Source organism: Pongo abelii, chromosome 10, assembly GCF_028885655.2.
Source record: "Pongo abelii isolate AG06213 chromosome 10, NHGRI_mPonAbe1-v2.0_pri, whole genome shotgun sequence".
Taxonomy (NCBI): Eukaryota; Metazoa; Chordata; class Mammalia; order Primates; family Hominidae; genus Pongo; species Pongo abelii.
In genome coordinates, this window is record NC_071995.2 from 8,443,395 (window position 1) to 8,470,324 (window position 26,930).

Sequence of the window (26,930 nt, forward strand, 5' to 3'; positions counted from 1 at the left end):
CCACCTGTAGTCCAAATAAGGTAAAATGATAAAAGGATGTGCTGCTCTCTCAACAGTTGGCTGAGTCTGAATTGGAGGGCAGGAAGCATTGGAAGCTCTGCCCATTTAGTTCCAGAATAAAAAATAAGCAGAGGCAGGAGGTGGAGAGCAAAGATGCTGGCAGCCCTGCATCTGGTCTTTGTAGCTGTGTCTTTGGATTTGTAGGCCACTCCTCAACTTTTCAGCTCCTGCATGGTTCCTTGGGGCAAGCAACCAGTGGTTGACACCGCATATACACCTGGCTTAAAGTTATTGACTTGCTGCCAGTTGGAGACCCAGCTGTCCTCTGGACTCATCATCGCAATGATTCCATCAAAGGAGGAGCTGGTGCAGCCATATAGCATCTCTCAGTTACCCTTCATCTGTAGATATGTATCACAATAGTCACAACCATCATATTCAAACTGGTCTATAGTACCTTGACCAGTGAACACAGCAAACAGGCCCACAGATGCCGCAGGTCCTTCAGCACCATCTCCAGGGCCATCTTCTCCAATGAGAAGAGCAACAGCAAGGAAGACGGCCACAGCCTGCACACCCGCAGGAAGTAAACAGCTGGTTAGCCAGGTGTCTTCTTATAATTCCATCATGAGGACCCCATTCTCATGACCTCATACTAAACCTAATTACTTCCCAAACTTTTGACCTCCAAATGCCATTACATTGGAGGGTAGGGCTTCCATAAATGAATTTTGAGGAGATACAAACATTCACTCCCTAACAGTGCTATAAATGAAGTCAGGGACTCTGATGGTGTCTTTATCACAGAATCTTACATTTTCTTTGTCTTTGCCTTAATACAACTCTTTTTGCTCACCTAGAAAGTTCTTGGGATTTAATTAACAGCTCTATCATCTCTTCCTCAACTCGAAAACAAAGGTTGCTGTGTCTTCACATACAATGTACACACAATGTGTACTTTAAAAGTTTTTGTTCATTGTTCCCGTTGTCTTTTGCTCTCTTAGACTCAATTTTTTATTCAGTCCAGAGAACTTTTTAGTATAGAACTCACCCCAAGAATATAATTGCCTTTGAAAATATAATATTCACAAAAAGAATTAAAAAAAGAGGGGATATTTACTCAATTTTTATTGGGCATAACAATTATTTCTTTTAGGGCGTTGCTAAATTTTTTTGTCTAAATGAAAAAAAAACCAAATTGAGAAATTCCACATTACACACTGATCTAGTGATCTCAACATACTTGTGGGTTTCTACTAACTGTTGTTTAGTATTGCTTTCTCAATTTCCTTTTTTTTTTTTTTTTTTGCCTCATCTCCTGGAATGAATCAAAGGAAACCCCCGTCTTTGAAAAAGACTTCTTTTGAGTTAACTTTCTTGTATTGGTACCTTTCTAATCTCACTACAATATGTAACACTGGGGTTCCAGCTCAAGTATTTCTGAATATATTCCTCTATCCACAGAAATATACTCTGGGGGAAAAGATTAGAACAAGTTCTTGCCCTCCTGACCATTGAACAAGAGACTAATTAGACAGTGGGGCTAGAAAAACCTCAAAGTAAACGTGAGTACTTTCCTTTCAATTTCAAAGAAGCAGATGGAATTATAACTAATTTAAAACATATGACTTGATGGTAGTTTTAAAGATTGTTGATGATGATGGGGAGAAGGAGGTAGAAGGAAATAAAAACGATGTTGGTGAAGAGGAAGGACATAGAGTCAAATAAGTTGGATAACAGAAACTTCTTTATAAAATGTATATTGGACCAAGAGGGGAGATAAAATATATAAAAAAGAAATAAGATGAAAAGAAAGAGTAATATGAGAAGATTCTTTTAAAGAAAAAAGAGAAAAGGAAGATGTAGAAAAAAAGCTTAGGCTTATGCCGTATCAGAGGCTCTAATTGTCCCATTTTATGTTTGACTTAAGTGACACCAGTGGATTTGTATTGTGATAATATTAAATAATATTTTTGATAGATATATAGAACAAATGTGGAAATGTTTAAATTAAAATTAAAGTTTTACTTTATCTCATCACCCTACCACGGCAAACTGCAATCACAGTGTGATCCTATTGAATTACCTAAAAATATTGTTACCTTTTTAGGTAACAATATTTCTTAGAGATTTTTTGCATCAATATATACTGATTACATGCTTATTTAATTACTATATACAATATCATTGTGTGAAGTGACCATAATTTAGAATTTCCACTATTGATAATATACATGTAAATATTAGATTACAGTATGTTTTTTCTATTTTGAGAAGTGCTGCAATGAATATCTTTTAACATAAACAAGCTCAATTATTTCTATAGAATAGATACCTGTAATTGAAATTATTGTGGCAAATGAAATGCATTTAAAAATGGATAAATGCCACTAAATTGATCCTTCTAAAAGGCATTCCTAATTTTCCAGTCCAGGCAGCAGCATTTATTTTCTCACTAAGAGTGCTTATTTCCCCTCAGCCTTGCCAACACTGCATGTATTTAATTTACTTAAAAAATCTGATGTGTGAAAAGTTATACCACAATCTTTTAGTTTACAGTTCCCTGATTGGGCATATTTTTGTTTGATTAGTGGCTATTTATAACTTCAGAAAATTAAAATTTCAGCAAATTTCCTGCTCAGAGTTTTGCTCAGTTTTCTAGTTGATTTTGAAATACTTTATACAGTGTGGATATTAATATTATGACAAGACTTTCCTTTCATACGTCCCTTGACTCTAACATTGCTTGTGTTATATAGAAGTTTTAATTTTTACATACTCAAATTACCTATTCTAATGGCTTTTGGGTTTTGTATCTTACTTATAAAATTCTTTTCATTTCAAAATTACCAAGAAATTTTACATTTTTCTTTCTTATTTATTTATTCATCAATAAGCTCTAAAATTGATTTATTTGGAGAAAATATTTATGCTTTTCTCCAGATCTGAAATATTTTGTTTGCTCTCATTTTTAGATTGCTCCTTGGTAGAATTAGCTATCCTAGCTCGTAGCTGAGAGGAGGTTAATCTCTATTTTTCTTTTGGTCCTGGTGGAAGGAGGCGTGCATTCCCAGCTGATCCCTTGGGTTGTTGCTGTAGTTTTCATCTTACTTCTCGGTGTCTGTTTTATTGTAAGTTGTTTGGGTAAGTTATTAGCCAAAGTAGAACTCTTCTTGAATTATTATTTCCAAACAACTTTTCTGAAGTTGCTCTAAGCCTTTTGGTATCTTGATTTTTCCTAGCATAACCTATCTATAATATCTTCAGGGTCTTGCGCTGAATATTCAGAGCTACATTCTTGACCTTCTGTCTTTCCATGGTGGTACCTTGTGATAGAGATTGAATGATGGAATTTAGACCATTTTCTGTACATGTGAAAGTTGGTTACTATTGTAAATTTCCCCCCATTTTGGACTGGGATTACAAAGGGATACATCTTATGAGTAAGGAGTAAGCAGAAGAAAAATAACTTTCAGATAGACGGGCTTTGAAAAGAACAAGGTTGGAGGAATTGTTCTCTCTCTCTCTTTCCCTCTCTTTCTTTCTTTTTTCCTTTCTTTCAACCTCTTTATTGATGTACAATTGACATATAAAAACCTGTACATATTTAATGTATACATCTCAATTTGGGGGATCACCACCATTAAAAAAATTCTTTCTGATATCAAACCTAAAATAATTATAATTAAAGTAATATGATATAGGTGCAAGACAAATAGACTCGAGGAAAATAAAGGAGAGCTTGGTTACAGATCCTGCATGTATATAAGACTCTTTATATAAAACAAAAGGAGATATCTCAGATATATGAGAAAAGGACAGTTTTGTTCAATTAATGTTGCAGAGCCCATTGATTATTTATACTTAAAAGATGAAATTGTTCTCCTGCATCACACTGTATACAAAAACAAATCTAGAGTGGATTATTGTCCAAAATGTGAAAAGTAAATCTATAAAGTTTTAAGAAGATAAATGGAGAATATCCTCATGACCTTGAGGTAGAGAACGATTTCTTAAACAAGCCACAAAATGCACTAGAAAATAAACATTGACAAACTATACTACATTAAAATGAGTCACTGTCCAACAAAACTTACCAGTAACATTGAAAATAAAAAGCCATAGGAGAAGATACTTGTAATGCATATAATTAATAAATAATTCACATGTAGATTATATACAAATTTTTTCAAACCAGTAGGAAAAATACTTACAATAAATACAGTGGGCAAAGTCTTAAATAGGTACTAAAACAAAGAGAAAAATGAAATGTCTAATAAACACACAAAAGTGCCAGCCTCATTAATTATCAGGGAAATGCAAATGCAACTCACAGTGAGACACCTTTGCAAACATAACAGGATGGCAACTATAAAAAGTCTGGCACTAATAAATATTGATGATGCCATGGAGCAAATGGACCTCTAATGAATTGCTTCTGGTGGAGTTTAGGCATTACAATCACTCTGGAAAAGTTTACCACTATCATAGTTTACAATATTCATACCCTATTGCCTGCAGTCCCACTCCTACGTATGTGCCCTACAGAAACGCATGCTTATGCGCTCCAAATGCATGGTTGAAAATGCTCAGAAGATCATAGTTCACAGCAGCCAAACACTGGAAACAATGCACACATCTAATAGGCGTAGAATAGATAAATATATTTTATTTCATGAAGACAATAGTTCACTTTACAGCAATGAAAATGGATGAATTATAGCAGGCACATAACAAAATAGATAAATTTCAGAAACAATTCTCAACAAAAGACAGAATCAGAATACATACTGTATGACTGCCGTTCAAAAACAGGCAAATCTGGTCTATAGGGAACATGTAAGTGATAAAATTGTGAAGCAAAGCACAGTGGTTACTTTAAAAGCCAAGAGTGGTTACCTGTAAGGGAGGGGGAGTGAGTTGCGTTTGAGATGTGAAGGCTATATGGGGTTTTGGCAATATTCTGTTTCTTGAGCTGAGTAGTTGTTACCTGGAGTGTTCACCTTACAATAATTTGCTAAACTGTTTTCCACTTTTTTACATTTGTTTATATATTTCAAGGTGAAAGTATTTTAGAAAGGCATAAGGTTCATACAACCCAGCGCGCACCAATAACCCCTATTCTAATACAAATTTTGATAGAAAAACATGCTTACAAGCATGTGCACATAAAAGTTTGCAAAACTTCTCCCATAAAGGACAAAATGGGCCGGGCGCGGTGGCTCACGCCTGTAATCCCAGCGCTTTGGGAGGCCGAGGCAGGTGGATCACGAGGTCAGGAGAGTGAGACCATCCTGGCTAACACGGTGAAACCCCGTCTCTACTAAAGATAGAAAAAATTAGCCTGGCGTGGTGGCGGGCGCCTGTAGTCCCAGCTACTGGGGAGGCTGAGGCAGGAGAATGGCGTGAACCCGGGAGGCGGAGCTTGTAGTGAGCTGAGATCGCGCCACTGCACTCCAGCCCAGGCGACAGAGCGAGACCCCGTCTCAAAAAAAAAAAAAAAAAAAAGAAAGCACAAAAAGTACAATATGATAATAAAAATATTAATTTTCCACCATTGCTTTCAACCAATTCACCTGGAGCTGAAACAAACAAGCTGCATAGAAAGAAAAGAGAATATGAGGGCCTTAATTATTAGGATAAGAGAAAAGTTAGGGAGGTCAGCCCCTATTTCCCTAATTAGTGGTTATATAGAAAAAGAAACCTAACTTGCTTTTATCCTTGACAGTGACTCATCACAACTTTTCACGCTGTAAGAGAGGCACAGGAGTGCACAAGTTAGAGCACCATGCAAAGCTCAAATGCATCAAAGAGAAATCAGAACTGAAAAGTGCTAAAGGTAGAGAGCGTAAGATAATTTCTTTTTTAATTTCCATTTTCATTCAAATTCATAGTCTGACTTAAGGAATGTCAGTAGTGAACCAGGAAAGATTAAAATAGCATAAGATGAGAATCTGGCATCGGAGTAAATAACAATACCTTAAGATAGAATTATTTCTCATTACTGTAATCCAGTTAATAACCGGAGAATATGGCTTTACAGATGGATGGGTTATTTTTGACATCCAAAACATAACATTAATCAAATTCAATTTTCCCTTGATTCAGACATATGATAAAGACAGTTTCCTCCTAGAATATACAGCTTTGCTGACATGTCTTTATTTCTTTTATTATTGTGGAATTTGTCATCTCATTTGGGAGAACGGGGCAGTGCTTAAGTTTTAGCAGGTTCTTTATCCCCTTTAGGTAAAATATCCTGCCAAAGCTTCGTAATGGAAACACTTTAAATATGCAAGTCAACAGATGTAGGAACATTGAATAACAGTCATGCCTTCTAAGATAATATTTTGTAATTTTCTCGTAGTCATTATGTGGTGTCCAGTACTTATGTTTAGAAGCTATTTAGGAATGTAATTTTCAGGATCTTTTGGTAGACCGAGAACAGAATAATTTTGGTGATCTTGATATTATTCTCACAAATATTAATTGGATATACGTGGTAGAATAGTTACACAATCTGTTACAGATGAAATACTCTTTTGTTACCAATTTCCATTTTAATTTTCACTTGAGGGAGCACCTGGAACTGTTGTCCTATTGACTGGAGAGCCTTCCAGTCCAACTGCTATTTTCCTCTTACTGACAGCAAGACGTGGGCTGAGAGTGAAAGGAACTGTTCAGGGATGGGGGCCCATCTGATGACCATCAGCATGGAAGCTGAGCAGGTGTGTTGGGAGGATCATATCAGTTTCTCTGCTGCTTTGAATCTCTCTCCAGAAAAAGAGGAATTTCTCTGTCCTGTGTGCCTCTGTCTGTTTTCATCTGCTCCATCTGCCTGGAAAGCCCTTTCTTCCTCTTCAACTTTTTGTCATATGGCCAACTTCTTTTGGTCTTTCTATACTTGATTCATATGTTATTTCCTCCAGAAAGCTACCCTAACTACCTTCCTCATTGTACCCCTCCCTATTCTAAGTGGGAGGTACTTCTGTGGGACTTTGTGCACAGCGAGATCATGGCATTTACTTCACTCCACTATAATTGTCTGTTCACTGCTGCATCTCTTCCAGTGATTACACGTGGAGGGCTGGATCCATGCTCTACTCACCTTTGCGCTTCCAATGTGTGTGTGAGTTTGAGGCACACTGGATAGGTCTTGATAAATGTTTGGTTAGTAGGTGAATAAATGAATGGTTAATCAGGACTGAACTAGCTTCTCAGGATAAAGTGTAGGAAAACTAATTCAGATGTATGGATCTAATGATAAGTAAAGAAATCTTAGGGTAAATTCTTTAAAGGCTAAAATTTATTTCCTCATGTAATATGTTTCCATTTATGTACCATGACTCAGATTCTAACTTTTTCTTGGTTAATAGTTTCCTCAAGGATTTTATCTCCATAGGTTTACAATCTATAGGTTTGGTGATTCTGAATAAAATGGAATTTAATGAAATATGCACACAATTAAAGAAGGTGATATTAAAAACAAAACCTCCTAAAAAATCTAATCTTATTAAGCATTGTGCTAAAAGGGTTGCACGTCTGACCTCACTTAATCTTCATAGTAACTCTATAAAGTAGTGGAGTTGTCCCTTCTGAAGACAAGAGCACTGGGGGTTTGGTAAGATTGAAGCACTTACTAACATTACAGGCAGGATTTGAAAACAGATCTATCTGATGCCAGAGCTTTTGTGCTTAACCAGTAATCTAGTTGACATATTTCCTCTTTTTCCAACATCATAGCCATCACCTGATTCATGCAACTATATTAAAATTTATATTTTTATGCAGAACTTTATTATTCAGTTTCTGGACAGACGGCTTTCCTATTTCCTTGGACTTAGAGATGAGAATGCCAAAGGTCAGTGGCGCTGGGTGGACCAGACGCCATTTAACCCACGCAGAGTGTGAGTATATTGAGTGGGCTAAGGGGATTTATAAGCAAAGGTTAGAAGATGGTAGCAAGAAACATTCATTTTGAAGTGGGGTACATTGATATAAAAATGTTAGGAGAGACGACTGTAGGTTGAGTAATTTCCATATGCTATGTCCCAGTTCCAGAATGGTCCTATAATTTGCATGCAATTTTCAGTATTCTTGTTTGTACAATGTCAATAATGAAAGAATGAATAGCATAGAAGTGATATAAAATTTGTTTTAGGCTTGACATTTAGATAAACAATATAAGCGATAAACATTTGCTTTGAAAGATAATCAAAATCCTGTCATTTTCTTTCTTGAAGCCAATATCATTTAGTAAAAATATAATGCAAAGCCACATGTGCAATTTACAATTTTTTGTTAGCTATATTAAGAAAGTAAAAAGAAGCAAGTGAAATGTATTTTAATAATGTATTAATAATGTATTTAACCCAATATATCCAAATCTTATCATTTCAACATGTGATCATTATAAAATTATTACTGAGATCTTTGACATTCTTTATTGGCACTAAGTCTTCAAAATACAGCACTTAAGACTTAAAGCACATTTCAATTCAGAGAAGCCACATTTCAAGTGCTCAGTAGCTACATGTGTCTAGTGAGTATAGTATTAGTGCAGTTCTAAATTGTTCACTAGGGGCATTTCTCTGAATTGTCTCCTAATATATCTATATCTAATCTACACCTATAATCTACATTGTCTATATATACCCATAAATCTCTATCTATGTTGTTTTTCTTTCTGGCATAAGAATGAACCCGACAACTCTCAGGCAGAAAACTGTGTTGTTCTTGTTTATAACCAAGATAAATGGGCCTGGAATGATGTTCCTTGTAACTTTGAAGCAAGTAGGATTTGTAAAATACCTGGAACAACATTGAACTAGAAACCCACAAAGTGGTCCTTGTGATGGAGAGAGAAAAGAAGAACCAATTAGAATAGGGCAGAATGTACATGCATCATTGGAACACAGAAAACATGCTGGGTCATACAGCATTTTTAGTCATGATGGTCTTTTTTAATTTGTTTGATTCATTCGAGACAACGTGTGTGTGTGTGTGTGTGTGTGTGTGTGTGTAGATAATGTGGTTTTTGTAGGGTGTTTGATGGAAGGAATAATCTTTCTTTGCTTTCTTAGTAGTATTTCAAGGTGTTTATTTTTCAATTGGTGTGCATTGAATGCACATATGGAAGAATAGGGTGAATAATGCAATCTCTTTGTCATTTTTTCCCCTGCTCAGACTCTTAGCTCTTAAAATTCAAAGATGGGATATTCTAACTGGTAGTGGTGCATCATTTTTAACCCAAATATTGCAAGCACTTTAAAGATTTAAAACCACATTTTTATTGTTTGATGCTTCATTTTCAGACTTTTTAATGTCAGTCATTACATTTACATTGCATGAGGAAAATTTTTCCAGAACAACACTGTGGAATAGTTCTGAATTATGCTATTCTACAGATAGAAAAAAAGTCCAAATGCCTTTAAAAATTTACTTCTTACTCCACCCACCATGTTTTTGCAAAGCAAGAAGTCTTTGTAAGACACCTTAAACAAAGTCCTTCAATTCTATAGCAGAGGAAATAAAATTCCCCAGAAGCCAAAGGGCTCACCTTCACATTGCTAGTTCATGATACACCCAGGTGTGCTTCATTAGAGATAAAATACGTTCCCTTTGGTATCACAGGAAGTTACTGGGGATTACTTGACCTCATTACTTAGCTAACGACTGGATAAAATTTCTTAATTATTTGAAGTAACATTGTATTCGTGTTTGCATTATTAATTTGAATAGAAAATAATCACATTTTCAACCCATTTATATAAATTGTTAATGTTTCTTTAGAGCTGTATAACTATCGTTTGAACTAGCAAGGAAGTCATTGTTTTGACAACCAGAAATTATGCTTTTCTGGTGCATGTAGCATTAATTGCAAAGGGCAGTCACATCCAACTTTAATAAAATATGGTGGTCTTTCTTAAAATTTTCAATTTGCTAATTTTACCTGGATCTAAGCTGAAAAATTCCAAGCAACAGCTTTTTAACTTAACTTTCCTACTACTACTTTTAAAAACAGTATTTATTTTGTAAATTAACTACTGATTTTTTGGGTTTGAAATACTGGTGTTTGACTATGTGTGGTGGTGGTGGTGGTGATGTATGTGTGTAGCTGTGTTAAAAGCTGATACTTTTAGCTGAAATTGTGCTAAATAAATTTGATTCTGTTTGCCATATTCACTAAATTATGTAGCATGAAACCTATCAAACTTGTTCAAGTAACTTTATGTAAATGCTAGTGGGCTTCGTATAGTTAATATTATCCATTTTTAATTTGTAGAGAACTATATATAGGTTGAGCTTCAGTTGTCAATAAGTCATGAAGTTTTTGCCCCTGCCTATGTCCTGAATGGTATTACCTAGGTTTTCTTCTAGGGTTTTTATGGTTTTGGGTTTTACATTTAAGTCTTTAATCCATCTTGAGTTAATTTTTGTATAAGGTGTAAGGAAAGAGCCCAGTTTCAGTTTTCTGCATATGGCTAGCCAGTTTTCCCAGAACCATTTACTGAATAGGAGATCCTTTCCCCATTGCTTGTTTTTGCCAGACTTGTTGAATATCAGATGGTTGTAGATGTATGGTGTTATTGCTGAAGTCTCTGTTCTGCTTCATTGGTCTATATGTCTGTTTTGGGACCAGTACCATACTGTTTTGGTTACTGTAGCCTTATAGTATAGTTTGAAGTCAGGTAGCATGATGCCCTCAGCTTTGTTCTTTTTGCTTAGGATTGTCTTGGCTATACAAGATCTTCTTTGATTCTATATGAAATTTAAAATAGTTTTTTCTAATTCTGTGAAGAATGTCAACAGTACTTTGATGGGAATAGCATTGAATCTATAAATTGCTCTGGGCAGTATGACCATTTTCACAATATTGATTCTTCCTATCCATGAAGATGGAATGTTTTTCCATTTGTTTGTGTCCTGTCTTATTTCTTTGAGCAGTGGTTTGTAGTTTTCCCTGAAGAGGTCCTTCACATCCCTTGTTAGCTGTATTCCTGGGTATTCTATTCTCATTGTAGCAATGGTGAATGGGAGTTCATTTATAATTTGGCTCTCTGCTTGCCTATTGTTGATGTAAAGGAATGCTTGCGATTTTTGCACATTGATTTTGTATGCTGAGACTTTGGTGAAGTTGCTTATCAGTTCAAGAAGTTTTTGGGCTGAGATGATGGGGTTTTCTAAATATAAAATAATGTTGTCTGCAAACAGAGACAACTTGGCTTCCTCTCTTCCTATTTGAATACCCTTTATTTCTTTCTCTTGCCTGATTGCCCTGGCCAGAACTTTCAGTACTACGTTGAATAGGAGTGGTGAGAGACGACATCCTTGTCTTGTACCAGTTTTCAAAGAAAATGCTTCCAGCTTTTGCCCATTCAATATTATATATTGGCTGTGCATTCATCATAAATAGCTCTTACTATTTGAGATACGTTCCATCAATACCTAGTGTATTGAGAGTTTTTAACATGAAGGGATGTTGAATTTCAACTTCTTCCTGGTTTAGTCCTGGTAGGGTGTAGGCATCCAGGAATTTATCCATTTCTTGAAGACTTTCTAGTTTATATGCTTAGAGGTATTTACAGTATTCTCTGATGGGGGTTTGTGTTTCTGTGGGATCAGTGGTGATATCCCCTGTTTGATTCTTCTCTCTCTTCTTTATTAGTCTAGCTATTCATCTATCTACTTTGTTAATTTTTTCAAAAAACCAGCTCCAGGATTCGTTGATTTTTTGGAGGGTTTTTCATGTCTCTATTCTCCTTCAGTTCTTCTCTGATCTTAGTTATTTCTTGTCTTCTGCTAGCTTTTGGATTAGTTTGCTGTTGCTTCTTTAGTGCTTTTAATTGTGATGTTACAGTGTCAATTTGAGCTCTTTCCAGCTTTCTGATGTGGGCATTTAGTGCTATAAATTTCCCTCTTAATACTGCTTTAGCTGTGTCCCAGAGATTCTGGTACATTGTATCTTTGTTCTCATTGGTTTCAAAGAACTTCTTGATTTCTGCCTTAATTTCGTTATTTACTCAGCTGCCATTCAGGAGCAGGTTGTTCAATTTTCATGAAATTGTGTGTTTTTGAGTGATTTTCTCAATCTTGAATTCTAATTTGATTGCAGTGTGATCTGAGAGACTGTTTATTATGATTTCAGTTCTTTCGCATTTGCTGAGAAGTGTTTTACTTCCAATTATGAGGTCAATTTTAGAATAAGTGCCATGTGACACTGAGAAGAATGTATATTCTGTTGATTTGGGGTAGAGAGTTCTGTAGACATCTACTAGCTCCACTTGATCCAGAGCTGAGTTCAAGTCCTGAATATCCTTGTTAATTTTCCATCTTGTTGATCTGTTTAATATTGACAGTGGGGTGTTAAAGTCTCCCACTATTATTATGTGGGAGTCTAAGTCTCTTTGCAGGTCTCTAAGGACTTGCTTTATGAATCTGGGTGCTCCTGTATTGGGTGTATATACATTTAGAGTAGTTATCTCTTGTTGAATCATTTTGTTTACCATTATGTAATGCCATTCTTTGTCTTTTTTAACCTTTAGTCTGTTTTGTCAGAGACTAAGGCTGCAACTCCTACTTTTTTGTTTCTTTCCATTTGCTTGGTAAATTTTCCTCCATCCCTTTATTTTGAGCCTGTGTGTGTCTTTGCATGTAAGATGGGTCTCCTGAATACAGCACACTGATGGGTCTTGACTCCTTATCCAATTTGCCAGTCTGTGTCTTTTAATTGGGGTATTTGCCCATTTACGTTTAAGGTTAGTATTGTTATGTGTGAATTTGATCCCATCATCATGATGCTATTTGGTTATTTTGCACTTTAGTTGATGCAGTTTCTTCATAGTGTCATTGGTCTTTATATTTTGGTCTGTTTTTGTAGTGGCTGGTACCAGTTTTTACTTTCCATATTTACTGCTTTTTTCAGAAGCTCTTGCAGGGCAGGCCTGGTGGTAATGAAATCCCTTAGCATTTGCTTGTCTGGAAAGGATTTTATTTCTCCTTTACTTATGAAGCTTAGTTTGGCTGGATATGAAATTCCAGGTTGAAAATTCTTTTATTTAAGAATGTTGAATATTGGCCCCCAATCTCTTCTGGCTGGTAGAGTTTCTGCTGAGAGGTCTGCTGTTAATCTGATAGGCTTCTTTTTGTAGGTACCTGGCCTTTCTCTCTGGCTGCCCTTAGCAGTTTTTCCTTCATTTTGACATTGGAGAATCTGATGATTATGTGTCTTGGTGTTGATCTTCTTGTGGAGTACCTTAATGGTGTTCTCTGTATTTTGTGAATTTGCATGTTGGCCTGTGTTGCTAGGTTGGGGAAATTCTCTTGGATAATATCCTGAAGTGTGTTTTCCAGCTTGTTTCCATTCTTCCCGTCTATTTCTGGTACCCCAGTCAATCATAGGTTTGGTTTTTTTATGAAGTCCCATATTTCTTGGAGGATTTGTTTATTCCTTTTCATTCTTTTTTCTCTATTCTTGTCTGCATGTCTTATTTCAGTAAAGTGGTCTTCTAACTCTGATATCCTTTCTTCCACTTGGTCAGTTTGGCTGTTGATACTTTACACTTCATGAAGTTTTCATGCTGTGTTTTTCAGCTCCATCAGGTCATTTATCTTCCTCTCTAAACTGGTTATTCTAATTAGCAATTCATCTAACCGTTTATCAAGGTTCTTAACTTCTTTGCATTGGGTTAGAACATGCTCCTTTAGCTCATCATAGTTTTTTATTACCCATCTTCTATAGCTTACTTCTATCAATTCATCCATCTGATCCTCTGTCCAGTTCTGCACTCTTGATGGAGAGATGTTGTGATCATTTGGAGGAGAAGAGGCATTCTTGTCTTTTGGGTTTTCAGCATGTTTTCAATGATTCTTTTTCATCTTTGTGAGTTTGTTTAGTTTCAGTCTTTGAGGCTGCTGACCCTTAGATGGGGTTTTTGTGGGGGCCCTTTTGTTGTTGTTGTTGATGCTGTTGTTGTCACTTTCTGGTTTTTTTTTCTTTCAATGGTCAGGTCCCTCTTCTGTAGGGCTGCTGCAGTTTGCTAGGGGTTCACTTCAGGCCCTTTTAATCCAATTCACTCCCGTGCCTGGAGATGTCACTCAAGGAGGCTGGAGAGCAGCAGGAGAGCAGCAAAGATGGGTGCCTGCTCCTTCTTCTGGGACCTCTGACCTTCAGGAGCACCAACCTGATGCTAGTAGGATCACTCCTGTATAGGGTGTCTGACAACCCCTGTTGGAGGGTCTCACCCAGTTGGGTGGCACAGGGAGTAGGACCTGATTAATGAAGCACTTTGTCCCTTGGTGGAGAGGGTGTGTTTTGCTGGGGAGAAACCCACTGATCTGGGCTGCCCGGATTCCTCAGAACTACCAGGGGGAGAGGCTAAGTCTGCTGATCTGCAGAGACCGTAGCCACCCCTCCCGCTAGGGGCCCAGGCCTACGGAGAACCATATTCTTTCCCGAGCCTCTGGCTGGAGTTTTTGCAGATAGTGCAGGGAAGCCCTACCCGCTGAGGAAGGATGGGTCAAGGTTAGGCCTGAAGAGGCACTCTGGCAGCAGACTGCCACAACCAGTGTGTTGGGCTGTGGGGACAAATCTTGGGACCAAGCTCTCCAGCCTCCCTGGCTCCGCAGGGGAAAAGCACAGCCTGAAGCTACAGAAATGGGTGCTTCCCTTCCCCCGCCCAGGGAGCTTTGCATGTTAAGCAGCTGTGAGTCCCAGTGCTGGCTGCTGCCCCTCCCTCAAAGAGCGCAAACGGCTTAGACAGCAGGCAGCCACAGCCAGTGCTGGTCGCCCTCCGCCGGAGCCCCCCCAACCCCCGGAGTTCAGTAGGCCTTGGCACATATTCCAGCTGAGAGCCGGTGACAGTCGCGCGTTCCAGGATTGGGATGCTAGGCCCCGGTGGCGTGGGTTTGTGAGTGGGATCTTCCAATCCGAAAGTTAGGCAGTTCCGTGGGAAAAGCACAGTTTCCCTGGCTGGGTAGTGTGCTCACCGACTGCCTCCCTTGGCTCGGGGGAGGGGGTTCCCTTTCCCCCATGTGGCTCTCAGGTGGGCCGCTGCACCAACCACACTGCTCTTCTCTCCGTCGGTCACACCAGCCTTCTAGTCAATTATGATGAGACAGCCTGGATATCTTGGTTGCCGGTGAAGGATCCATTCTCTTATTATGGTTTTTTTCCGTGGGAGCCTCAGAACACCACTGCCTGAGAGGTGGGGCATTTAAAAGGCGATCAGATCATGAGGGTTCTACCCTCATGAATGAATTAACTCCCAGTTATAGAATAGTGGATTAATGGGTTGATGTATTAATGGGTTATCATAGGCAGAAAACTGGTGGCATTATAAAAAGAGGAAGAGGGACCTGAGCTAGCATGTTAGCACACGCAGCACCCTCACTGTGTGATACCTGTACCACCTTGAGACTCTTTAGAGAGTCCCTACCAGCAAGAAGGTCCTCACCAGACACAGCTTTTTGACCTTAGACTTCTCAGCCTCCATCACTATAAGAAATAAATTTCTTTTCTTTATAAATTTCTAGTCTCAGATATCCTGTTATAAGCAGCAGAAAATGAACTAATACACATCCATAGTCTCTTTCAGTCTATTCTGAACTCTCATGGTACCTCGTCACAATCTCTTCAAGACAAAGACAGTAATTTCATAAAAATAGGTTCTAATTATTTTAGTACATTATGGTAGTCCTAGAAGCTTAAAATTCTTAAAAATTTCAAACAGTGTTTTCATTTTTGAAACAGTAATATATGTGTGTTAAAAAGGCAAACTGTAAAAACATTAGTAAACGTATAAGATAAATAAATCTTCTAACCTGAAGTCTAGTTACTGAAATGCCTCTTCAGAGTAACTATGATTATCAGTTTCTTATTTACATTTCCATAAATGGTTATACTATATGTACTACATAGTATGTAAGAATATATACTATATATAAACTATGTACTATACATAATAAACATATATAATTACATACATGTTATATACTAAACATATATAGATATATAATCCACATTTTAAATATGAATAGAAATATAATCTACATATTCTTAAACATTTGCCTTTTTTACTTAACAATATAGTTTGGAAATTGTTTTATATCTTGTTCTTATAAGTGAATAGCATTTATATTGTTGTATCATAATTTGAAATAACCTTAAAATTACAAAATATTTTCTTTTTTAATAACACTTAACAAAATAATGGCTGTGAAGCAAACCACCAGAGCAATCTCGGTTCAGATTGGGAAAGGAAGGAAATTTTCCAAGAAAGATTTTTTTCCCTACAAAATTATGGGATAGATGGAATGCATTTGAATGAATTGAGAGGTGATATACATTTCTGGAGAGTTAAAAGATGAATTATGTCAGTACATAGAAAGATAGATAAATATTAAAAAAAAAGGGTCCTGTGTGGTGGCTCAAGCCTGTAATCCCAGCACTTTGGGAGGCCAAGCGGGGAGGATTACTTGAGGCCAGCAGTTTGAGACCAGCCTGGGCAACATAGTGAGACTCTGTCTCTACAAAAAATTAAAAAATTAGCTGTGTTTGGTGGTGTGCACCTGTAGTCCTAACTACTTGGGAAGCTGAGATGGGTGGGAGGATTGCTTGAGCCCAGGAAGTTGAGGCTCCAATGAAGCCATGATTGTGCCACTGTACCCTGGCCTGGTGACAGAGTGAGATCCCGTCTCCAAATGTAATTAAAAATATGTAATAAGAATACAGTAAATGGTTCAGCTATGAATAATATTTACATATTCATACCAATGCAAATGTTGAATATTGATTTTTAAATAAATGATTATATGGTGATAGCAGGGGGATGGGAAAGAGAGAGAGAAAGAAGACTATTCTTGTTTTCATTAGTGTGGAGCACAACTATCATTATTTCTAGACCAGAACTGTCCAAGGGAAATATAGTGAAAGGCAAAAATGTGAGTTGCGTATGTCTAAATTTTCCAGCAATTATATCAAGAAAGCAAAAAAAAAAAAAGCCCAAACAGATGAAATTAATTCTAACAACTTATTTTATTTAAATAAACATATCTAGAATATTATCATTTTAACATGTAATCCATATAAAATTCTTAGTGACATAGTTCATATTCTTTTTTCAAATTATCAAAAAAAACTAGTGTGTATTTTACACTTACAGAATATCTCAATTAGGATAGTGCTTAATAGCCTACTGTGGCTGGTGGCTACTGTACTGGATAGCTCAGTTTTTTAGACAGTATAATTATCTACACAGAAAATAAAAGGGAATGTATGGACAAAATGTTTTTAAAAATTAGAAAAGTTAAACAGTGTTTCTGGATAAATTATTATTATACAAAAATCAACAATATAATACTCTGCAAAATGTACAAAATAATATTACACTTACAATGGCAATAAAATTCTAAGATACCCAGGAGTAAACTGTGCGAAATTTTAAAGTTGGTTGCAAGACATATATGCTGACCCGCTCAGGCTCTACCTCTCCATCCTGTGCTGAATGACCTGTGTGGACATCCATCTCACCCTGCCCGGTGCCCTGTGGCCCTCCTAGACAGTCCTCCTGCTTCGGCTCAGACACCTTTGCTCAACCACCCTCACGTATGGGCGTTGTCCTCACTCTAACTCAGGCTTTGAGACTTTGGGCCAGTCCAACCCCCACCAGGATGCCCTGCTGAACCCACTGGCGTTCTGACATCCTTACTCTCTCCTCCTTCCCCCACAATCTCCCCTTTACACTGTCTGGGATCTAACTCTCTGAGGGGTAGTCATGCGCCCCTCTCCGCCTCCCGCATATACATGCACACACGTATAAAGACCACCTTGTTCTACTCCACGCACGTGGCAATGATTTTAGGAGTCATTATCAGGAAACGGAAAGGCTGAAAAGGGGATTGGGAAACAGAAGAGCAAAAACATTTGACTTAATTGTTGATTGTTTATAATTTTTTGTTTTGTTTTGTTTTGTTTTTACTTCAGAGGGACCTTCTGGGAAATAACTTTTTTTCATAATCTATAAAGGCTATAACATTCTTGAACTCAGTAATTCTTCAATTTCACTTCAATTTTTTAAACGTTTGAGGTAATGAATGTGCTAATTACCCTGATTTGATTAATATAGAGCATACACATGTATTGAAACATCGCATTGTATCCCACAAATGTGTACAATTATTATGTGTCAATTAAAACCAAAATAAAATTTAAAAAATTAAAGTATTATCTGTTGTATAATTCCTTTCTAAAAGTGTGTCAATGCGTGTGTGTCTGTGTGTATACATATAAATATATATATATATATATTTGGTTTTTTTTTAACTCCTTGTTTTTCCATCTTTTCATCTAACTCTTGAAGTCATGGGGAGAAAAAGTAGTATCTTTTTCTCACCAATTGCAAGGTTCATGGCTGAGGCCCTTATAACAAAACACAGATTAACAAGAGAAAACCCTACAGATGTATTTAATGTGTTTTACATGACATGAGAGCCTTCAGAAATGAACAATCAAAAAACAGAGAAATCTATGTAAATTTTGTCCTAAGCCTCATGAAGTGGATAGCTGTGAAAAAAAACATGGTTAGACAAAAAGCGATATGATCTAATGATAATAACCTAAGGAGACTTAGCAAGGCCTTGTTTGTTCAGGTTCTTCTTGGCTTCCCTGTATGACATTCTTTCCTTTTGGGTATAGAGCAGGACACCTGTCATAGGAGAGTGTTCAGAGGAGAAGGGAGGAAGAAGGTCAGAGATGACTGACCTTCCTAGATGCTATGGCCTGCTTCCGGTAAGAAGGGCATGAGAAAGATGAGAGTGGACTTCCTGCTTTTGCAGTTTTCTCAATTCCCAAGGTGCCATATTTTGAGGTAGCATTTCCTGCACCCCATTAAAGGCATAAAAAGTTTCCTGGAGTGACGTTCATGATAATTATTACTGCAACTTGAAATTGGAATCTTAAAAATTTTCATCTTTCTATAATTGTGATCTGTAGGAATTTTTGATAATGAACATGTATCATTTTTACAAAAAATAGTAGAGTAATTTTCCTTTAAAAAAATTGGGGACCCATATAGTAGTATGTAAATTTTAACAGTGGTTTATTTTGGGAATACGCTCTTAAGAATATGTATCATTAATTAATCTATTATTCTTTGAAAATTTCTGGGTTTTCTGGTGCCTAAAGTGGTAAAGTGTTTGTGTAACCCCACTTATAAAATATTATACTTTAAAACAATTTCAATTGGATGATCTACTTCTCAAAAAATAATTTTCCTAATAGATAATTTATGTTCCAATAATCTTTAACCACTAAACCCTTAGCAATTCTTTCTTTTCTTGGCAAACTTGTCTTTAAACTTAAATTCTAAATATATATGGAGAAATAATATAGAATAATATGGAGAAATGATATGGAATAATATTTCCATATGTCTTTCAATCTAGAAATAAAACTTAAATTATAGCCACCTTCAGGGAAACACCAATGAACAAAAAAAAGTCTTTCAACATCTCCTTATTGATGTTCATGATTTTAAAAATGGGAATTAGAAAGTTGAAAGTATGTTTAAAATTACTTTTATGTTAAATAATGTTTGGCTTAAAGATGTGTTGATTTCAAAACCAGATTGTCACAATGCCTAAGAGAAATAAACTTTTGTAATGAAAGCTGATGTGTTACATTCAATTGTCCAGTTGAATTTTCTCATTCAGTGATTACACGTGATGTCCAATGATTGAATTTTGAGGGTCTCCTCATGGCACTTTGTGCAAGAAACATGGTTATGAAAGCTGCCACGTTATTGATGTACTCTTTAATAACGTCATCAGTATTGGTAGAATTTTATGCAATAAATGAATGGGCTATTACTGGATACATACTCAGAGAAACAGAAATCTTTCTACCATAAAGACACATGCACATGAATGTTCATTGCAGCACTATTCACAATAGCAAAAACATGGAATCAATCTAAATGTGAGTCAATAATAGACTGGATAGAGAAAATGTGATACATAGATACCATGGAATACTATGCAGCCATTAAAAAAGCAGATTATGTCTTTTGTGGGAACATCGATAGAACTGGAGACCATCATCCTTAGCAAACACAGGAACAGAAAACCAAATACTGCATGTCCTCACTTATAAGTGGGAGCTAAATGATGAGAACTCATAAACACAAAGAAAGGAATAACAGACACTGGAGTCTACTTGAGGGCGGAAGGTAGGAGGAGGGAGAGGAGCAGAAAAAAACAATATTAGGCACTGGGCTTAATACCTGGGTGATGAAATAATCTGTACAACAAACCTCCATGACATGAGTTTACCTGTATAAAAAGCCTTTAGCATGTACCCCTGAAACCTAAAATAAAAGTTAAAAAATAATGGATGGGCTTGAGACAGGAAAGTGTGGAGATGAATGTTCGCTTAGAATAATTTGACTATTGGACTTGGGTCCTAGCTGAGCAATAGATACAAAATCTGGTGAGATCCATTCAGTCAATTGAAAATAAGGCAGAGCAAAGGAAGCCCAAGGGATGGGTGGACTCGGTTACAGCCTGTTTGGAGCTGATGGCCAGCATGCCCTTCCCTAAGAAGGTGCAGTGGAGGCCTGTAGCCAGAAAGGCCACACCAGTATTCTGAGCAAGAATAAGTTCCATGACTTGAAGAAGCTTCTTACTCATTATATAGGGGAGTACAGAGACGATATATGCTTGGGCAGGAGATAAGAATGGTATGAAACCAAGAAGAGAAGACAGACTTGTCAGAAGCTAGAAAGAAGAGGACCTGCTACACAGCCCGGATTCAGGCGATTGTTGGAAGGCACCTTCCAAAATCCTTTTCTTTGCTAGACTCTGTCTTGGCTCCGTGTCCCTGTACTTTCGTACAAATACTCAAAAATCAGGCAAAGGTAGCAAAAGGTAGTGAATTGCTTTGTAAATTCTGGGAAGAGGACCTGAGACTGATGTAGAGAGAAAATGCACTTTGGCCAGTAACATGAATTATAACATTTAAAACCACTTATTTTTGTTTATATGAGAGTAACAAATACTTATGGAGTCCTTTGAAGTTCAGCGCACAAATTTCTCGTGTGGGGCAGTGGGTGTGGCCATGTTCTTGTTCTTCCTTGTTTATACATTTAAGTTGTGCCTTCTGTTCTTAAAGAGATTTTCCTTTGTTCAAAAGATTTATTCCTACCATTTCACAAATCCGAAAATAATTGAAGAAGCAGGTTACATCATTCCAATTTTGCCTTGGGTTTGAAGAGTCCCTCATGGTGGCACAGTCCTCCAGGGTAGCTATGTTGTTGGGCTCCCCTACATCCCAGAAGCTGAAAAAGAATGACATAGGAGATTTAAAATCCCAGTAAAAAAAAAGGTAAAGTAACCTAATATACTAGGCAAATTACATTTGTGTTATTTAACCTCACAATAACTTTGCAAGGTAGTTATTATAATGTCCATTTTATTGAAGAAGAAAAGGAACCTCAGGAAAGCTAAACTATTTGTCTAAGTCACAGTTTGTGAGTACTGAAGCTGAACTGGATCTTTCTGACTTTCTATTCTGTCCTGTTCCTTTGTTCCTTTTCTATTCTGTCCTGTTCCCTAGCTATAAAATGAGAAGTTATAGGGAAGATTGATATTCTGATAGATTTGTTTTCTTCACACTCATATCTCATATCGGCTTGGCTCTCTTTATTCTGCACAAAGTGTGTATTAACTTAGGTGCATCCTGCAGTGGTGTTACAGTGTGGTAGTGAAGCAGCATTTCTAACATGTCAGAGTATCTGTGTTGTACTCTTAGAACTGCTCATTAGCTAAGTCACTTAACTCTGCTGAGTTTTAGTTTCCTCAAATGCTAAATAAAGATTAATAATACTGATACATTCCAAGAAAGTGTAATTTAGGTAAAATGAAATAATAAATGAGAAAAAAACTTAAAAATGCTATGCTGTATCAGGAAGAACACCTAATGGATGCTGGACTTAATACCCGGGTCATGGGATGATTTGTGCAGCAAACCACCACAGCACACGTTGACCTATGTAACCTGCACATCCTGCACATGTACCCTGGAATTTAAAATAAAAGTTGAAGAAAAGAAAAAAGAAAAAAAAACTTACCCCCTAACAAATCATGAGAATCAACATATATAGCAAAATATTTTATATATCAATTAACCAATCTAACAAAAAAAGCATATCCACAATAAAAAATGCTATGTTCTAATGATGTGAGGCTATTATTAAGGAGAAAAGAGACATTATCAAGAGATTCTCATTTTTCACTGCATAAGAACCTGCTGTCTTTCTCAACTTACTATTTTTTTCCTCATTTCCTTCAGTTTTGGGGAATAAGACTCTTAATTCCACCTCTCATCTCTTTTGCATTCTCAGTGAATGATTTTTCAGTTCATTTTCATCTATTATTTCCCCTTTATTCTTGAGACAATCCCAGGAAAGGAGATAAGTGGGTGCTTGTACTTCTCCTTCATCTTTACTACCTTAGCTCTTCTCTTTCCTGCATTTAATACCACCAGTAATGGACCTGATCTATTGCAGGTAACAGAAGGAGGTTTCAAGAACTCCTCTCAATAGGAGGGTAATTACCTCAGAGACTTTGTCAAAGGTGTGCCATCCACCCATTGCCACTGATCCTCGACAACCTGGTCTGACAGTCCAATAAAAAACTCTCTCATTTTAGGTTTCTTGTAGGAAAGGAATTCCTATGGAAGATACAAAATAAAAGGAGACCAGTTATTTCAGTTTTGAATAAACGTTGCTGGTAATTGTTATTAAAAGAGGTAAGAATCTGGATGAGATCCTAGCATTTTGGGAGGCTGAGGCGGATGGATCACCTGAGGTCAGGAGTTCGAGACCAGCTTGACCAACATGGTGAAATCCTGTCTCTACTAAAAGTATAAAAAAATTTGCCAGGCATGGTGGCGGGTGCCTGTAGTCCCAGCTACTTGGGATGCTGAGGCAGGAGAATCGCTTGAATCTGGGAGGCAGAGGTTGCAGTGAGCCGAGATTGCACCACTGCACTCCAGCCTGGGCAACACAGCGAGACTCCATCTCAAAAAATAAAAAAGAATCTGGATGAGAAATAACAGATAAATGAAACTGTAAGATCATGAGGATTATCTACTGATTTTTTTTGTGGTAAAATATGCATAACATAAAATTAAACTGACAAAAAATAACCTTCAACAGAGAAGGAGATCCTCAATAATTCTTTCAAAGTTTATCTACTATTGTTGGTGGCCAAATTTAGTGAATATATCTAGCGCAAAGTATTATTAATCACAGCTTAAAGAAAACGGACAATATTTGCTTCCCTTCTTTCATATAATATGTTCATAAACATAATGATTCGTCTAAAATTAACACTTCCAACCCTCTTTTTTCCCCTTGCCTAACTAAAGGAACTCCACATGGAAATTCCCTTTTTCTTAGGTTCTTCTAGGAAGGAAAATGAATTAAGGTAGGCAGTGACTTTACCGAAATAGTAAGAACAGCATGCATTTTAGTACATTCATTAACAATAGTCATTGGGGGTCAAGCACTGTGCATATGTATGAAAAGAGAGGTGGACCATGTGGGGAATGTTACAGTGGCATCGGAGGACTCCAGCTACCTGCTCCTCCTGTGAGTTGATAATCACCAGGTGAGCCCCCATGGCTGAGCAGTTCTTTAAACTTAACGCCCAGGAAATGGTGTCAGTAGAAAAGAAGTAGCAGCTGGATTGAAAATATTCCCAGTTCAATGGACAACAATTCTTGACTGAACCTAGGATGAGAGATGTTTCAGTGAGTGTCCCAGGTGAACCAAATAACAAAACCCAAAGCTTCATCTGGCCCCATGGAGTACTCATTTAAGTCAGAAGCCTTGGAATCACTTGTTCATACTCCACATCTTAGTATCTAAGACTTTAGATAATTCCAGTATCAAGAAACATAAACAGAATTTTTTTAGTCTTTTGAACATAATTCTCATTCTCTGGATGTCAGTGCCAGGAAATGCAACTACATATGCAAACTATCTTAGTTATGCTATTGATATAGAACCTTATTATCTGTTCTTAGACTACTAATGTCAGAGAAATTTATGCATTTTATTTGGGTGAACCCCAAAGAGCCATCTCTTATGTTACCTAAACAACATATCCTCAATCAAATCTCCATACTGTAGTATATAGATGGGTTAGATTTCTTAGAATTACAGAACTTTTGCCTTTGAGGTCTATTATAAATAATTCTTCTAACTTCTCTCAATTTAATGGTGAGAAAATTATAGCTCAGAGAAGGAAGTCACTTTTTTAGTGTCATGTAGCATTTTGCTAAGACTTGGAACAGGATAACATAGAAGAGCATAGAGAGTATATTTGTGAGATATTTATAAATTCTCTACTCCATACGTTTTTTCTCCTTCATCTCATTTTGGAAGTAGGTGAATGAAAAAAAACTACACTCCTGGGATTAATACCTTCCACTTCCGAATTTACTTTTCAGACATATACCTCAAATTTATTCTAAAAGTTTACTATAATGTCCCCAAGACTTTCTGCCCCAATGCTAATTGCATCTCCAAATTTCTAGGATTTTATATTTTGCTTTTGAAAAATAAGACCTAATCCAACTATATTTCACCTGTCCCAGAGTCAATCTAGAAGCCAGAAAATGTTGCTATGTAAATTTTGATGTTCACCTTTGGGACTATTATACCTGATCCATAATTGTAGCAGGAGAGCTCTGTGAAATTCTCATGTAGCTGAAACTTTTTCTCATCACAGGTTTGAAAGATGCGATATGTCACTGTAAACGAAAGGGCATAATGTTTGTTAGTCTTATTTTGGTTAAAAAAATCAGTTCCCTCAGTTTTGTATTTACAACAAAAGTGCCAATAATTATCATGCTTTTTCTTACAATCTGCTTTTTCTTACCACCCAGAGAAAATAGATATGTTTGCACTACCTCTTATGCCAAATCCAACTCTCTCTACCCTTCCTTCCAAAAGTAATTAGTCATATCTCTGGTGCCAAACAGTAGTTCAAGCTTGAAGGCAGAATCTCCTAGAGAAGGTTACATTAATGATAGAGGCTGAAAGAGGAGGACTCATGACTGCCAAGGAAGTGAAAAATGTCTATCATGAAAAGTAAGTCACAGGTGATTAAAATTCAGAAACAATTCCCTGCTTGTTGAGCTTTCTGGTTTGAGAAATAACCTAGAGATTAACAGAAAAGAAAAAGAGTGAAATAGAAAGACCTTTTGAGGGAAAAGAGAATCTACAGGCAGCATGGAAGAGTTTTCTCCTAATATGCACCAGGAAGAATTAAATTGAATTTGACCTTCAGAACCCACCAACACATCTGGTGATGAAACAGGCGCTGAGAAATAGGATGGGGATCCCAGCAACAGTCCATAAGAACATTTGGGAAGAGAAGCATCCTCTCTCTGTAGAAAGAAAGACACAAACATGATCAATCTTCCCCTAAGCAAGGTGCAAAAGAGATAGAAGAGATTCTTATTCATCCTTACTTATTTCCTTCTACTTCCATTGTTTGTATTGAGTAATTCCCAAATTTCAGCATGCTTCAGAATCACTTGGAGGGCTTATTGAAACACAGATTCCCGACCCTTACCCCCAGAGTTAGCAACTCAGTAGAGCTTGTATGGAACCAACAAGTTCCCAGGGGCTACCGCTGCTGCTGATCTGAGGACCACACGTTTAGCACCCTTGGAGTAAGACTCTGACTCATGAACTCAGATATACAATTTTTCCTTTCTAAGTCTCTCAGTTAAATTTTTTTCAATATTTTCTAAGGCCCCCCTTCTTTCTTTTTCTTTCTTTCCCTTTTCTCGTCTTTGCTTTTCTTGTCTTTCTCCTGATCTTTTTTTTTTCTGTGTCTCACTTTTCAAGCTCTTTGTAAATTAGGTAAAATATTAACAGTCATCTAATAGTTCCTCTCTTCCTCCCATTAAACATTTTACAGACAAAAAGAGTTCCAGAGAAGTGAAGTGACTTGCCAAAAGGGGCACAATGTATTGCAGAAAGGGTGGAAACAGTGTTATAGCGCTCCCTTAGCTAGAGTCCGGCAGGCTTTCTGGTATAAGAAATAGTCTTTAAATCTCTCTCTCTCTCTCTTCTTCTGTCCCCCCTTTTTTTTATAACTTCAGTGAATACTTTTCTATTGTCCTGTTTTTCACCATATTTATCACTTGTTCCGAAAAGGGATCTATGGAAGAAAAAGAAGAGTTGCAAATTTTACCTGTGCATTGTGATTCAGATGATTTAGACGAATTCATTTTTTCTCTCTCTTTGGTTTTTTGTTTCTCTCTCTCTCTCTCTTTTTCTATCCCTCCCTCTCTTTCTTTCTCCTCAGGGGTGTTTTGTCGGTAAGACTCAGAGAGAATGACTCTTGAAAGATAAACACTTCGTCTTTTAGGAAGTTCAACTCGGATAGACATAGAATATTAACTTGTTCTGTGGCTGTGCATTGTCAGGATTTCCTTTCTTGCATAAGGAGGACAAGGAAGTTTATTGGACAGCATGTCAGTTCTCTTCACTCCATGTAACAACAAAATGAGGAAATTATGAAATAGTAAGCATCAACACAAATAAACTGGCCATAGGGAAATAGGAGAGTTTTTTTAAAATGTTGTTTCGTTTTGTTGGACCAAATGTCTCTAGTTTCTTCAAGGCATAACTCATCCCCCAGTTTTTCCTTGACAATATGGAGCTCACCTCTGCACTCTCAATTTCACTTTGGATCTGTACCATCCACACATTTGGTAACTGAAAAGAAGACTTAGACAACATAGCACAAAGCCGGGCATATAGTGTATGTATTTAGGACATGGCAACCTGAATTCTTTTTCATCATTTTCTTTTTTTTTTTGAGACGGAGTCTCGCTCTGTCGCCCAGGCTGG

General features: G+C 37.0%; 3 protein-coding genes across 11 annotated transcripts in view; 2 read left to right on the plus strand and 1 right to left on the minus strand.

Moving 5' to 3' along the window:
* Nucleotides 1-19,733, plus strand: part of CLEC6A (C-type lectin domain containing 6A) — an 81,285-nt gene extending 61,552 nt beyond the window's left edge. The window contains exons 7-9 of one of the 8 annotated variants that reach the window (XR_010135711.1): nt 1,465-3,131; nt 5,729-5,839; nt 7,792-19,733. The gene's annotated coding sequence lies outside the window, so the exon portion shown is untranslated. Of the gene's footprint in view, nt 1-1,464 lie in introns of all 8 variants that reach the window. The other 7 variants (XR_010135710.1, XR_010135709.1, XR_010135705.1 and 4 more) reach the window with 7 other exon arrangements.
* CLEC4D (C-type lectin domain family 4 member D) overlaps nt 1,633-26,930 on the plus strand; it is a 40,205-nt gene continuing 14,907 nt past the window's right edge. The window contains exons 1-5 of the mRNA XM_054527793.1: nt 1,633-1,674; nt 3,006-3,144; nt 5,729-5,839; nt 6,577-6,728; nt 7,792-7,907. Of these exons, the coding sequence (XP_054383768.1) occupies nt 1,633-1,674; nt 3,006-3,144; nt 5,729-5,839; nt 6,577-6,728; nt 7,792-7,907 (560 nt within the window). The remainder of the gene's footprint in view (nt 1,675-3,005; nt 3,145-5,728; nt 5,840-6,576; nt 6,729-7,791; nt 7,908-26,930) is intronic.
* On the minus strand, nt 21,000-26,867 carry CLEC4E (C-type lectin domain family 4 member E). 2 transcript variants are annotated; one of them, XM_002822866.5, is made up of 6 exons: nt 26,269-26,867; nt 25,361-25,453; nt 24,725-24,814; nt 23,638-23,789; nt 22,611-22,726; nt 21,000-21,332 (listed from the first exon to the last, which is right to left on the minus strand). In XM_002822866.5, exons 1-6 carry the CDS (start codon nt 26,465-26,467, stop codon nt 21,161-21,163), a joined length of 822 nt encoding a protein of 273 aa, XP_002822912.3. In that variant the 5' UTR covers nt 26,468-26,867; the 3' UTR covers nt 21,000-21,160. The 2 variants fall into 2 exon arrangements, with proteins under 2 accessions (XP_002822912.3, XP_054382742.1); XM_054526767.2 differs by lacking the exon at nt 23,638-23,789 and having other exon boundaries at nt 24,708-24,814.